Here is a 13,589-nt window from a genome sequence, read left to right as displayed (position 1 = left end):
GCCACTCCCGCGCCGGAGCGCGCTCGCTCCTCCGCACCAGTCCGCCCGGCCGCGCCCGCGCGCCTGCGCTCGCCCGCGCCCGCCTGCGCACCGCACACCCGGCCTTTGGCGCCTAGCGCCTGGCCGCACGCGCCGCGTCGCCGGCCGCCGGTCGCCGCCGTCCCACCGCACGTCACGCCGGCCATCACCTCGGTGGACTCCCTGTGCTCCTCGTCGACCGAGCCACCACGCCATCCACGAGGACGTCCACTCCAGCACGCCACTGGCCGGAAGTCCGGCCGCCATCATCACCTCCGACCTTCGCCCGCCCGTGCGCAGCCTATAAAAGGGGGGAGCCGAGCCTTGCACCTCCACACCTTCACCACGAGCACCTTGCCTTCCTCCACCACCACCACCAGAACGCCGCCGGCCATCCCTTCCTCCACCTCCTGTTGTCTCCAGGAAGAAGAAAGGGGTAAATCCCTCTCCTCACGATCCAACCCACCAGTTTCCCTTATTCGCGAACAAGTCCTCCCACCATTCCAAAAATAATTACAGATAGGCCCCTGCTCTCGCGGTTCAGTCCTAAACCTCATTTTAAAGCCCCTAATACTCCTTTAACCCGTCATTTCATGCGCCAAATTCCCTCCAATCAGTCCCAAATTCGACCACGGCCTCCTCTCATATATTTCCGCCGAGGCATATCAAAATTTCATGAAAATACCCTTCCTACCTATTTTCTGTTCCTACTTCTTGTTCGGAGCTCAACGGGTAAAATCTTTTTCCTTTTTATTTATTGTGTGCTCGTTTGTGTGTGCCGTAGATCGCGGAGTACCCGAGGAGGAGCGCGAGGAGGAGTTCGACCGCGAGCCCGAGCCCGAGGACCAGTACCGCGAGCAGGAGCTCCCGGAAGGCTTTGAGAACGGCAAGTCCAATCTCACCCTTTGATGCATATTTAATACCCAGTTTTTCAGACACAACCTATTGGCCTGTTTTATAAAATGCATATTGTTTTATCGCAAGACATGGTTGGATAGCCACCCCTTGATTGTTATGATTATTCCTTGTTGTCCCATATTTATCTCTAAATATGAGTTGCTCTGTTTAGATGATAAATACTGCTAGAATGCTTAGGAACTCATTATCCAAATTCAAACATGACTACATCTGTTTATTTGGAAAGTAAATGTGTGAGTATGTTCAACTGAGGAGTGGGTTTTTGGTGTAAAGGGAGGTGGTGGATGAGATGGATGGGCGTTTCTTGTGTGGAATGCCGGGTTGTTGGGCTCGTACCTTAGCGGTTGAGCAGAGTGGGAGATATCCATCTTGTCATGGCTAAGGACCGAGTTGATGTGTCATCCTGCCTGATTCCATCATCGTACAACCACTCGACCGTTGTATGGGCAACGGCTTAGCATAAATCCCACTAGCTAAACTGCTAGGCTTCAGGTGTGCTGGTGAGCAACGGGAGCCCTTGGAAAAGGACTAAGCTCTTGGTGACTTAGGTCCCGGTTTCGGCCCCGTGGATGGGTTGCTAACCCCTTGGGTGCTTCCGTGTTGACTAGTCAGTGTTGGCTAAGGTGGGTAATGGCTTTGCTAGGATCCGTACCGTCACTAAGGTGATCGCGATACGGTACCCTACTTGTGGGAAAAGTGTACAACCTCTGCAGAGTTAAAACCTATCCGGGTAGCCGTGTCCACGGCATTGGACGAGTTACGGCTCGGTCACACAACTAGCTTTTGGGGGATGACTGGTATTTACGGCGTGTGTGGGTGTGTGGAATTTTGGAAGTGTCCGGCAGTTGTGCCGTGCGCTACGACGGACGGGGAGTCCGGTAGCGATAAAACTTGGATCCTTTGTGTAGGATCAACCCCACTTGATATATCGTTTATTAAAATGTTTTCATGAAACTTCTTTAAAATGAAACCCTGCATATGTCTAAAATTCAGCTTTATTGCAAATAAACCATAGCTATATCCTTGATGATTCATATGCATATTCTTGTTGTATCTCCCTCTGTGGATGGGGTTGGACTTGCTGAGTACTTTTGTACTCACCCTTGTGTTGTTGCTTCAGAGGAGGATCTGGACTTCGTCGCCGAGGACTTCGAGTAGGAGGTTGCGTCTGCACCCAACGCTGCCTGCGGTGTTGGCCCTTTTGCAGGATGCTTCCGCTGACGCTTAGTTCCGATTGCAGCCCGGAGTCCGACTGGACTGCAACTTGGATTTGTATTGTTATCGCTTTAGTCTTGCTTTGGGTGTGGCTTGCCCGCCCGCTCCTTCGGGAGTTGTACGGTTTCTGAACTATCTGTTGAATAAATGTGTTATCAGCCTCCTGGGACTGATAAATTGGATCACATTTAGTCTCTACTTATGTGGGGACGCTTCAGATTGCCTCACTAGGAGGCAACTCCTGCATCTGTCCTATTTGTTAGGCAAGTACTACACTTGATCTGAGTCATGTATCATTTTGTTGCCAATGATGACTGACCAAATGGATTATGTCTGAAGCTTTTGTTCACTCTTATCTGATTTCATTAACTTGATTTTGGTTATGTTGCCCATGTTGATGCTTTTCGTTTGGTAATGAGGCTAGGAGATGTTGCCTGCTGGTAAGGCACATGGAAACCTGCTCAGGTTCTTATGCTCACTAGCCTGAGCTATTTTGAGGTGGTGATGAGTTGATTTTATGCAATTCTCATAAATTGGTTGTCATTTTTTCTCAATCCTGATCAATTTGTTGTTCACATTGTAGATTCATGGCTTGGTGGACATGCTTCGATCTCAATTTTATTGTCGTTGTGGTTCTCCTTGTGTGGTGTTTGATTCATATTGGTATTTGCAAGTGACTATTATCCTCTATCATGTTCCTGCTCCAATTTTCTTGCAACTATCATGCAAGAAAGGTCCTAATTATATCCTAATTATGTTATGTCGGATGCTAATTACCTTCTAAAGTTGATGTAAATACGTTCCTCTGTAAACATTTGTACTGTTGACCTCCCTATTTAGTTGTAAATTAATTCAATTTAAGTGTACATCATTTTTTCAGTGTGTTTTTGGTACCTGAGGAGAAGGGGTAACCTTCACCAACGCCTGCGTGTGGTGAGGAAATCTCTCCCCTATGCAAGCTACCAAACGCCTACGTGTGGTGAGGAAATCTCTCCCCTATGCAAGCTACCAAACGCAGTTTGTGTTAGTTAGGGAGGATCCACTGATGGCCACCCTAACACACCCAACCAGCACCATAGAGTGCAGATTTGTCAATCAATATCTCTATACCAAGTGCAAATTTATTTATCGATCAATATCTCTATATACGCATGGGCCTGACCCGCTGGCTACCTCTCCTGCTCCTTACTGCTACTGATCTGGGCGAGTGGGCACCAAAAATCGGCAAGAATCCAAAACCAGTGTCATGGAAAAGTGAAAGCCAGTAGCGTGCACAAGTCATCAGTTTTAGAGCTGGTTCATTGTTCAAGTTGAAGCATCAGTGCCGTCACCAGCAAATCAACCAAAGGCTGAACAAACCATTGACATATAACCACACAGTAACAGAATGATACTGTCCACAATACATGCAGACAGCAAACAAGCCAAGGATGTTAAACAGCACAGCAGGGGGTTTCTACAAAGTTCAGTTATCACACAAAGGAAGAAACTGCTTGCCGCAGCACATTCAAAGCCAAAACACCCATGACGAGCTGCTGCTACTACTACTAGTGAGGCAAGAAGTGCCAGGACACAGCTACCAGATGATTTCACTACAACCCAAAAGGCTTGGACGGATCACACCGCAAGAAAATGAAGCATAACAAAAGAAAACTTGACCCATCACCCATGCCGTCCATGTCAGCCACACCCACACGCGCAAGGACCAGCAGCGCCCTTCAAGCACGACCGCGGGCGGAGGACTTCTTGTTGCTGGTGAGGAAGACGTCGGTGAGGACGGTCTTGGACTGCAGCGACGCCTTGAGGATCGCCAAGCCCTGCACCAAAACCAGCAACCTTTAAGAACGTAGAACGTTGATGCACAATCTCAAAAATCGAACAACAAGCGAGAAGAAATGAAAGATCCAGCAGCGGTTTACATTTACCTCGTTGTAGCCGAGCTTGACAGTCTTCTCCTGGAGATCGCCGAGGTCCGTAACCGCAAAGGTGTTGAGCATGGTGATGCCAGAGATGGTGGACATGGGCGTCACCGTCAGGTTGTCCAGCACCGTGTACGTCACGATGCCCTGCACGAAACCTTTCGATTGCTCGGGCTTCGGCACCGCCTGGCCGGAGCCGTCGGGCCCCGTCGACTGGAGATACTGCGCTGCCGTCGTCATCTGGTTGCCGCAGGTCGGGCACGCCTTGCCGTGCGTGTCAGCGATGTAGGTGCGGCAGTTGCTGTTGTAGGTGTTCGTGCATCTGTACAAGGTCTTCGGCTGCCCGGGGGACGGCGGCGCCGCCTGCAGGCGGAGGAGGGTGGCGCTTGCCGCCGACGAAAGCACGGTGGGGTAGAGGAGCGCGTCCTTGGCGGCGCCGGGCTGGAAGTAGGTGGAGTCGAGCTTGTCGACGCTGGCGTAGAGGTTGCCGACGCAGCCCACCATGGCTTCCTTCCCCACCAGCTTCACCACCGTGACGACGGGGAGGGCGAGGAGGGAGAAGAGGAAGTCGACGACCTCCTTGCTCGCCTCCGCGAACAGCACCCGCTGCGCCTTCCGGTCGATGAGGAGCTTCATGCTCAGCGCGGCGGCGGTGGTCGTGGTTGCCATCTCGGAGAGAACCTCGCTCGCAAGCTGTCCCTCTTGTTGCAGGGCTGCAGGACTAGCGCTAAACTGGGTCTCGGGCGTAGGCACGCGCGGCTTCACTGGTATATATATATAAAGAGAGGCATCGTCCCCGGCCGGCCGGCCGTTCCACCGCATAGCCTGCCTGCACTCATGTGGCTGATTGGGCGGCTCCACTCCAAGCGTGGCGCCGTGGCTACAGTGTCTGACTGTCATGTGTCATCTGACAACTTCTTGAAGCCGCGGAGAAGCGAACCCCGGTGAGTACTGCACGCGCAGGTGACCCTTCGTCTCCACGACGCTCCAGTCAAACCTTGCATCCAATCTGTCAGTAATGGAGTGCAGAACGCTTGGGTGTGATGATGAGCACGGCACGCTTGTGATGGAACAATTCAGTTCAGATGCAATTACGATCCGGACGTCTGGTAATGTGATGATGTGCCAGCTCGACGGCTCCGGCTGCACAAGCACAAGATTGCAGAGGGTCTAGCGATAGCTGGATGATCTAGGCAGCGTTGGCCAAGGAGCCTATTGGCGCTTCAGAGCCCAAGCCCCAGGGCAGTGCTACGTGATTACTCGGGAGTCCGGAGTTACATCGGATGTTCAGATGCTAACCAGGTAAACTAAACATTAACTAATTATAAAATTAATTGTCGAACCTTTGGCTAATTCGCGAGATAAATCTATTAAGATTAATTAATCCATCATTAGCAAATAGTTACTGTAGCACCACATAATCAAATCATGGACTAATTAGGTTTAATAGATTCGTCACATGAATTAGACTCCATCTGTGTAATTAGTTTTGTAATTAGATTATGTTTAATACTTATAATTAGTATCCAAACATCCGATGTGACAGGGCCTAAACTTTAGCACGTGGGAGCCAAACACTCCCTTAGAACGTAGCCTCCCACCAATCGATCTCCTCACTCCCACTCCCTCGTGTATGCATGCACGTGGTCCTGACACCGGAAGAAAAAAAATTCAAAAATAAAGTTTTCCAAAAAATGTATCGAAAAAAAATCAGATAACCAAAAGTTTGAAAAGAAAAATTTTGGAAAAAAGTTTGAAAAAAATGTAGGCATAAAGATTTTGTCAAAAATTGGAAAAAAAAAAGTTTGGTAAACAATTTGTCAAAAAAACTATAACAAAAGTCGAACACAAATATTTGAAAAAGAAAAAATGTCAGCCCCACCAACGCCGCCGCGGCAGTCGGGATCTGACCCGGGGAACTCACCCCCTCCCCCCCCGGCCGCCGAGATCCAGCATGGAGGAGCTCGTCAGGGCCCGCTGCCACGCCCCGCAGCCGTCGGGATCCGACCTGTAGAGCTCGTCGGGGCTCTCCGCCGCACAACACGGCGGCGGAGCTCATCGGGGCCCTCCGCCATGCCCGGCAGACCTCGTCGGGGTCGCCGCCCCTCCACCGCCACACCCGCCGCTGCTCCCCTGGTGGACGGAGCGCGCCGGCTCGCGGCTCGCCGGGGTGCCATCCTTGCAAGGGGAGCCAGCACTCCCATGCGAGGGAGCTCCCACGGAGGCCCACGCGCCGCCGTCCCCTAGCGAGAGACCTCACCCCGCGGCGTCGATGGTTTATCCCCTAATTTTATTCCTAATTTTATTCTGCAATCTACTCATTTGTTCTTAGGTTTTAGGCTAGATTCAATCGAGATCCTAACAATTTGTTAATTTCTTGATACGGAGTAGTAGCTTCGAGTGCCAGCCTCCCATAGGACTAGTCCTTTTTGCGGCTGCACGTGCTACTAAAGGAGGACATAGCTGTGTCTTGTTTGTGTGCGGAAGGGCCAATGTATGATGAACTGATGAACTGTTGAAGTGACGATGAAATATTTCACATCGATGTATGTCGATCTGCAATGTTATATGCACATATCTTTTGCTATGAACAGCTGGCGGGTATATGGGTATGCCCGTGGGTAACACATGCCCGCAGGTGGAGCGCGCGGGCACAGTGTGCTGTCCGTGGCGGATCGGGCATAAGATTTTGCTCGCGGGTGCGGGCGTATCAAGACTGTTATGCGCGGGCAAATTGTCCGTTGCCATACAGCTATATAAGGATCACTTTTATTTTCATCGTGGCTGCCCAAATTAAAAGATTGGTACTACTGTAACTAATTATATGGTTCGAGTACCAAAAGATGATCTCTCCTAATCACACGAAGACAAGCAAACAGCTAGCGAATAATTCACTCCATAAGGGGCAAGGAAGCCCATGCCGCGCCTAGCTATCGACTCCGTGCAGCAGCGTGCACCACACCACATCTTCATCAGCTAGCGAGCTAGCGTGCCTGGAGCTGGAGCTCTGCCGCGGAGGAAGACATCGGTGAGGACGGTCTTGGACTCGAACGAGGCCTTGAGAATCTTGAGAGCCTCCGTGTGCCCGATCTGCACGGTCCTCTCGTGCACAGCGCCGAGACCCCTCACCGCCAGGGCGTTGAACACGGAGATGCTGGAGATGGTGGACATGGGCGCGACGGCGAGGTCGTCCCTCACCATGTACGTCATGTTGCCCCGCACGAACCCTCCCGCGTCCGCGGGGGAACCGTTCGGTACCGACGACCGGCTGGGCTGCACGCCACTCTCTGCCAGTGGCGGCCGGCCGCCGCAGGACGGGCACCTGGGGCGCGCGCTCGCGTCGGGAAGCCGGAGGAGGGAGCCGACGCAGCCGGCCGCCGGCGGTGGCACGGCGGGGAGGAGGAGCGCGTCCATGTCGGCGCCGGGCTGGGCGAAGGAGCGCTCGAGGTTCACGACGCTGCGGTAGAGGCCGCCGACGCTGCCGCCGGTCGCAGCGGCGTCCTCCTGCCCGAGCAGCATGGCCACCGCGCCCACCGGCAGCGCGAGGAGGGAGAAGAGGAAATCGACGACCTCCTTGCTCGCCTCCGCGAACAGCACGCGCTGGCCCCGCGTGTCGACGAGGAGCTTCATCCTCAGCGTGGTGAGGCTCCTGGCGGCCGCCATTGAGCTTTGCCTTCGTGCTCGGTGGAATGGAATGGAGCAGAGGTTGGCGCCGGCTCCTCCGTATAAATGCGCGTCGCACCCACAGGGAATACGGATGGAACAGAGCTCTGCATTGATGGGAGAACCTGGACGACGTGCATGAGCACTGAGCAGAGAGTGGCGGAGCTTGCTTCCCAAGCAAAAGACTTCGATTCCATAGCTTGGAGACCGTGCTGGAAGAGCAGGCTCTCATTGACTTGTGTTGGCGAGCGCATTAGCTTCCCAAACAAGCGCATGGTTTCGTTTTTCTACGCTTCGATGAGCATTCCAGATTTTGATGAACCTCGTGGGTTTTATTTGAAATGTTCAGCTAAGCGAATGTGCAATTCAACCCGTCGTATAGCATGCATGCTTTTCCTTTATTTCCCTCCTTTTCTTTGTTGAACTTAGAATTGCATGAACGTGTACAGAATGAACAGGAGCACTTAGCCTATTACATGCATGGTAAAGACTAGTAACGTAGAAATTGGTGGGAATTAATCTTCCAAAAAGTTCAGTGCAACCATTGCAGGATCAAGTCCAGTGCAGGCCAGCAGGGTACCGGGTAAACATCGGGCATGACCTCTGCGCTTGGGCCGTAACTAGCTCACTCTGGGGCTGGCTGTGTTTTCATGAAAGGAAACGAGAGACACGGAAACGCGGACAGATAGCATAGGCTTAGGGGGTGTTTGAATACGAGGTGTTAAACTTTAACAGTGTCACATCGGATGTTCGGATGCTAATTAGGAGAACTAAATATGAGCAATTATAAAACTAATTGCAGAACCCTGTGCTAATTCGCGAGACGAATCTATTAAGCCTAATTAATCCATCATTAGCAATTGGTTGTGGTGTCAAATCATGGACTAATTAGGCTTAATAGATTCGTCTCGTGAATTACACTCCATTTGTGTAATTAGTTTTGTAATTAGCCTATATTTAATCCTCCTAATTAGCATCCAAACATCCGATATGACAGGTGTTAAACTTTAACACATGGTTGCCAAACAGGGCCTTAGCTGTGGAGGAGACTGGGGGAGAGGCCGGGAGGCTGCCGGACCGTGGTTGTTTCGGCTGCAGCTGATCTGATTGAAAAAACTGATTGTTTAAAATGGATACCCTTATTTTTAGGAAACGTTTTAAAAAAAAAAAGACTTCGGCGGCTTCTCCTGGTTGTTTGAAACGATAGAAAGATGAAATGTCCAAAATACCCTTATTTTTTTCTCTTTTCTTCTTTTATTTTCCTTTTTCCTTCCCATTCTTTTTTCTTTATTTTCCATTCTCTTATATGTTCTCTGCCCTTCCTGATCTCTTCTCTGTCGCCTCCATCCACCCCGTCTCCCTACACCCGTGCCGCCGCGGCAAGGCTCACGCGGCCGCCTCGCCCACACCGCCGCGGCCCTCTGCTAGCCCGGCCCGTCGCCCGTGCCGCCGCGACCCGCGACCGCGCGCCCGCCGGCCACCTCCCTGAGCTGCTATTGCTCGCCGCGGCAAGCAGACCTCCGCCTCCTTCCCCCACCTCTTCTTCCAGGGAGGTGGATGGCAAATGACGGGGAGGAGCCGCGGGGAGTCAGCGCGAACCACCGCAGGGAGTCAGCGCGGTTCGCGGAGCTTCTCCACCGAAGCAACAAAGTCTAGGGCGAAGCGGAGCCCTCCCAAACGGGCCCTATGAACAACGCAGTTGTCACTCTGTCAATCCATGCCAGTGTTCAAACATCAGCTCGTCACCAACGAATTAAAGGCTAACCAATACATTAACATAACCACAGGCACAGCTTTCGTACCACAACGTACACAGTACACTGTAGGAAGTGCTAGCTACTACTGTGTCACACATGGCCACAGGCACACAACAACACAGGGAAACAAGATTCCTAGGCTAGCTGCCCACGGGCCACAGACACGGTTCCATTCTACTTCTACCCGCCTTCCCACCCACCAAACTTTTACTGCAACATATTGCAGCAAAAGAACCATGGCGAAGCATCATCTGTACTAGTTCTAAGGCAAGGAGTGCCGCCAGGCACCAGAGATGATTTCAGCCAGTTGAAGCATCAGAGAAGACGAACCTAATTAGAACACTACTTAACCCATGCTGCTGGTGTAGTCAGACACACTTGCCCGCCCTTCAAGCAGCAAGAACGGGAGCCTTCTTGTCGCCGAGGAAGACATCGGTCAGGACGGTCTTGGACTGCAGCGAGGCCTTCAGAATCGCCAAACCCTGTTGCAAAACCATCGAACTTTACACGGTTTAGTTTTTAAGCACAAACAAGAAAACGAGGCATAACCGAGAACGGATTACTAATGATCCAGTACTGTAGACCGAGTGACCGACCTCGTTGTAGCCGAGCTGCACCGTCTTCTCCTGGAGATCGCCGACGTCCCTCACGGCGAAGGTGTTGAGCAGGGTGGAGACGGCGGACATGGAGGTGACGGAGAGGTCGTCCTTCACCATGTACGTCACCAGCACGAACCCATGCGCCGCCGCCGGGAGAAGCTGAGCCGCCGCCGTCATCCCGGAGTAACAGGTCGGGCACGCGCTGCCGCGCCGTGCCGTGATGTACAAGCCGCAGTTGGCGTGGCCAGTGTTGGTGCACCTGTACAGGGACTTCTCCGGCAGGCGGAGAAGCGAGTTGCTGGACGAGAGCACGGTGGGGCAGAGCAGCGCGTCCTTGGAGGCGCCGTTCTGGACGTAGATGGATTCGAGCTTGTCGACGCTGGCGTAGAGGTTGCCGACGCAGCCGACCATGGATTCCTTCCCAAGAAGCTTGACGGCCGTGGCGATGGGCATGGCGAGGAGGGAGAAGAGGAAGTCGACGACGTCCTTGCTCGCCTCCGCGAACAGCACCCGCTGCGCCTTCTTGTCGATGAGGAGCTTCATGCGCAGCGCAGCGGCGGTTGCCATCTCGGAGAGCTCACAGACTGACAGACCGCTGCTGGTAGCGTTCTTGGTGTGGTAGGACTGGTAGTAGTAGCACACTAGGAACTCGGCAACGGGACGATGGCAAAGCGTGCCATCTCGGAGGGTATATAAAGAAGCATGGATGGCGACACGACCGCATGCACCGCGCACTCGTGTGGGCGCTCGCGCGACTCCACGCGTCCACGCCCAGCGAGGCAACTGCAGCGAGCGGCGAGAGCTGGAACCGACTTGACCGTGGATGGGAGAGGACGTGTACCGTGTACTCGATCAGAGCAAGAGCAACTGAGCAAGCAAATGATGCGTGTGCTGAACAGACGGTGGTCTGAGAGTTTCTTGAAGCTGGTGATCATCGTGTGCTGTGCACGACGCTCCACGATGCACCACCACCCTATATGAAACATGATGTGGATTGTGGCATTCACTCCGTCCCTCTCCGACGCACACACAAGCATGTCTCGCTGGTCATCTCTGCACCATTCTAGACTGAGGGGGTGTTTGGATAGATCGGATGTTTGGACAAGTTAGGAGTATTAAACATAGTCTAATTACAAAACTAATTGCACAACCCCTAGGCTAAATCGCGAGACGAATCTATTAAGCCTAATTAATCCATCATTAGCGAATCTTTACTGTAGCACCACATTGTCAAATCATGGACTAATTAGGCTTAATAGATTCGTCTCGCGATTTAGCCTAGGGGTTGTGCAATTAGTTTTGTAATTAGCCTATATTTAATACTCCTAATTAGTGTCCAAACATCCGATGTGACAGGTGCTAAAATTTAGCACATGTCTCCCAAACACCCCCTACCGACGGAGTACAACAATAACTGGATCTAAAAACCACCTTTGGAGCCTGGGGATAATCCAGATGGTATTGAATAATTCAGGGTTAAGTACCTGCTGGTTGTTTTAATTTTCTAATATATAGATTTTGCTACGCAGGTTGTTTTAGCTATTTTAGCTTTTCTATACATAGATTTACATTTTGGGATGGAGGGAGCAGTGAGTTAAATTAGACTCATTCCAACCTAACATCCATGAATATAAGTCTTATTTAACTTTGTTCTAAATAAGTTAACCAATTTTAGCTCTGACCATCGATAATTAAAAAAAGTTATATAAATTATCGTATTGTTGCCTTACGGCATGACTCGTGTGTGTGTATGATACATATTTTCACCATATGTAGCCTTTTTTATAATAATATACTTTTATAAATATTATTGATCAAAGTGTAATATTAAAAACCCATATGTCCCGGTAGGCATACAGTGGGAAACAGAGGGAGTAGTTTTTATGGCATCTGCAAAATTGCTACTGTTTTTCTTTCTTTTTTCAAGATTTCCACTTTAGTGACAGTATTTGCAAATTTCTAGTAGTAGCTTTGCAATAATGGTTCAAAATTATGACAAATTTGCTGTTATCCCATTTTTTAATAACACTGGCAAAAAGACTTGTAGTCTCTTTAAGTTCACTCAGAATACGCCTTGGAAAGTGAAATACATGTGGTCCAATTTGATTCCATCGACCAATTACCATTTGAAATCTCAAAGTCATGTGTTGCTCTCGCTGCAATAAACTTGGCCACAAGTGAAACAACTTTTATTTCCTATAAACTGTTTAGTTTGTCATGACAATTCTATCAGACGCTGGTGATGCTTCCTTCATCTTAAATACATGATACTATTGACTTTTTTATTCGTTTGACTTTTTATCTTTCCTACGGATATTTATGCAAATAGATAAATACATAAGTTAAGTTTAAAGTAGTTTTGGTGTCAGCTCTAATGATACTCATTTTAATTTACCAAACTAATTGATTAAATAAACATTTATTGGTTAAAGTTTGAGTTTTAACCGTGTCATATATGCAAGGATGGAGATACTATTATATTGCACAAGCATTAACACGTAGCTCAAACATATGATAATGTAAGCATTAAATTATAGTATCATCAGACATGCAAACAGCATGTAATTCGTGAAGTATAAAACCCATGCAGAAGTACGCGTCAGGCTCAGGCAAACAGCATGCTGTCTGCACTGATGAGGTTCAGGCACCTTCACCGGGACCCTTCCTGCCGAGGAAAACATCAGTGAGTACGGTTTTGGACTGCAGCGAGGCCCTGAGAATCTCTAAACCCTGCAGCAAATCACGTCAACAATGTTTCACAGTCGATACAAGACATAAAACAAAAGAGACGAGTACGTAACTCAGAACATGTCCAGCGATCGATCTGATCCCCCTCTCACCTCGTTGTAGCCAAGCTGCACGGTCTTCTCCTGCAGCGCGGCGAGGTCGGTGACCGCGAAGGCGTTGAGCAGCGTGAAGGTGGAGATGGCGGACATGGGCGTCACCGTCAGGTCGTCCATCACCGTGTACGTCACGACGCCCTGCACGAACCCCGCCGCCGCGGCCACCTGCTGCCCCGCCGGCGGGAGGTACTGCGCCGCCGCCGCCATCTGGTTGCCGCAGGTCGGGCACGCCTTGCCGTACGCGTCCGTGATGTAGGTGCGGCAGCTGCTGTTGAAGATGCTCGTGCACCTGTACAGGCTCCTGGGCTGCCCGCACGGCGGCGGCGGCGGCAAGCGGAGGAGGGAGGAACCGTCGGGCGAGGAGAGCACGGCGGGGCGGAGGAGCGCGTCCTTGGCCGCGCCGGGCTGGACGTAGGCGTAGTCGAGGCCCTCGACGCTGCCGTAGAGGTTGCCGACGCTGCCAGCCGCGGCCTCCTTCCCCAGCAGCTTGACGGCGGCGCCGACGGGCAGGACGAGGAGGGAGAAGAGGAAGTCCACGACGTCCTTGCTCGCCTCCGCGAACAGCAGGCGCTGCGCCTTCCTGTCGATGAGGAGCTTCATGCTAAGCGTCGTCATGTTGGTGGTTGCCATCCGATCGAATGTTAGAGCTTGCTGGCT

General features: G+C 51.3%; 4 protein-coding genes across 4 annotated transcripts; all 4 read right to left on the bottom strand.

The window, feature by feature from the left end:
- Positions 1-3,481: 3,481 nt before the first annotated feature.
- On the bottom strand, positions 3,482-4,799 carry LOC117858411 (uncharacterized). The gene is made up of 2 exons (XM_034741474.2): positions 4,077-4,799; positions 3,482-3,968 (listed from the first exon to the last, which is right to left on the bottom strand). The coding sequence occupies exons 1-2, from the start codon at positions 4,737-4,739 to the stop codon at positions 3,870-3,872; spliced, it is 762 nt and encodes a 253-aa protein (XP_034597365.1). The 5' UTR covers positions 4,740-4,799; the 3' UTR covers positions 3,482-3,869.
- A 2,247-nt stretch (positions 4,800-7,046) lies between these two features.
- LOC117856194 (uncharacterized) lies at positions 7,047-7,733 on the bottom strand. The gene has a single exon (XM_034738613.1). It carries the CDS (start codon positions 7,731-7,733, stop codon positions 7,047-7,049), a length of 687 nt encoding a protein of 228 aa, XP_034594504.1.
- A 1,925-nt stretch (positions 7,734-9,658) lies between these two features.
- On the bottom strand, positions 9,659-10,721 carry LOC117859258 (uncharacterized). The gene is made up of 2 exons (XM_034742470.2): positions 10,087-10,721; positions 9,659-9,972 (listed from the first exon to the last, which is right to left on the bottom strand). Exons 1-2 carry the CDS (start codon positions 10,654-10,656, stop codon positions 9,880-9,882), a joined length of 663 nt encoding a protein of 220 aa, XP_034598361.1. The 5' UTR covers positions 10,657-10,721; the 3' UTR covers positions 9,659-9,879.
- A 2,008-nt stretch (positions 10,722-12,729) lies between these two features.
- Positions 12,730-13,589, bottom strand: LOC117856193 (uncharacterized). Its single transcript, XM_034738612.2, has 2 exons — positions 12,930-13,589; positions 12,730-12,819 (listed from the first exon to the last, which is right to left on the bottom strand). The coding sequence occupies exons 1-2, from the start codon at positions 13,560-13,562 to the stop codon at positions 12,730-12,732; spliced, it is 723 nt and encodes a 240-aa protein (XP_034594503.2). The 5' UTR covers positions 13,563-13,589.

Source organism: Setaria viridis, chromosome 5 (assembly GCF_005286985.2).
Source record: "Setaria viridis chromosome 5, Setaria_viridis_v4.0, whole genome shotgun sequence".
NCBI classification, from domain to species: Eukaryota; Viridiplantae; Streptophyta; class Magnoliopsida; order Poales; family Poaceae; genus Setaria; species Setaria viridis.
Note: the sequence above shows the minus strand (reverse complement) of the source record. Positions and strands in the feature narration are given on the sequence as shown.

Coding starts and splice junctions, on each gene's coding strand:
- LOC117859258 (XM_034742470.2), bottom strand. CDS start 10,656: ATGGCAACCGCCGCTGCGCTGCGCATGAAGCTCCTCATCGACAAGAAG. Junction 9,973..10,086: donor TGCAGCTCGGCTACAACGAG/GTCGGTCACTCG, acceptor GTTTTGCAACAG/GGTTTGGCGATTCTGAAGGC.
- LOC117856194 (XM_034738613.1), bottom strand. CDS start 7,733: ATGGCGGCCGCCAGGAGCCTCACCACGCTGAGGATGAAGCTCCTCGTC.
- LOC117858411 (XM_034741474.2), bottom strand. CDS start 4,739: ATGGCAACCACGACCACCGCCGCCGCGCTGAGCATGAAGCTCCTCATC. Junction 3,969..4,076: donor TCAAGCTCGGCTACAACGAG/GTAAATGTAAAC, acceptor GTTTTGGTGCAG/GGCTTGGCGATCCTCAAGGC.
- LOC117856193 (XM_034738612.2), bottom strand. CDS start 13,562: ATGGCAACCACCAACATGACGACGCTTAGCATGAAGCTCCTCATCGAC. Junction 12,820..12,929: donor TGCAGCTTGGCTACAACGAG/GTGAGAGGGGGA, acceptor GATTTGCTGCAG/GGTTTAGAGATTCTCAGGGC.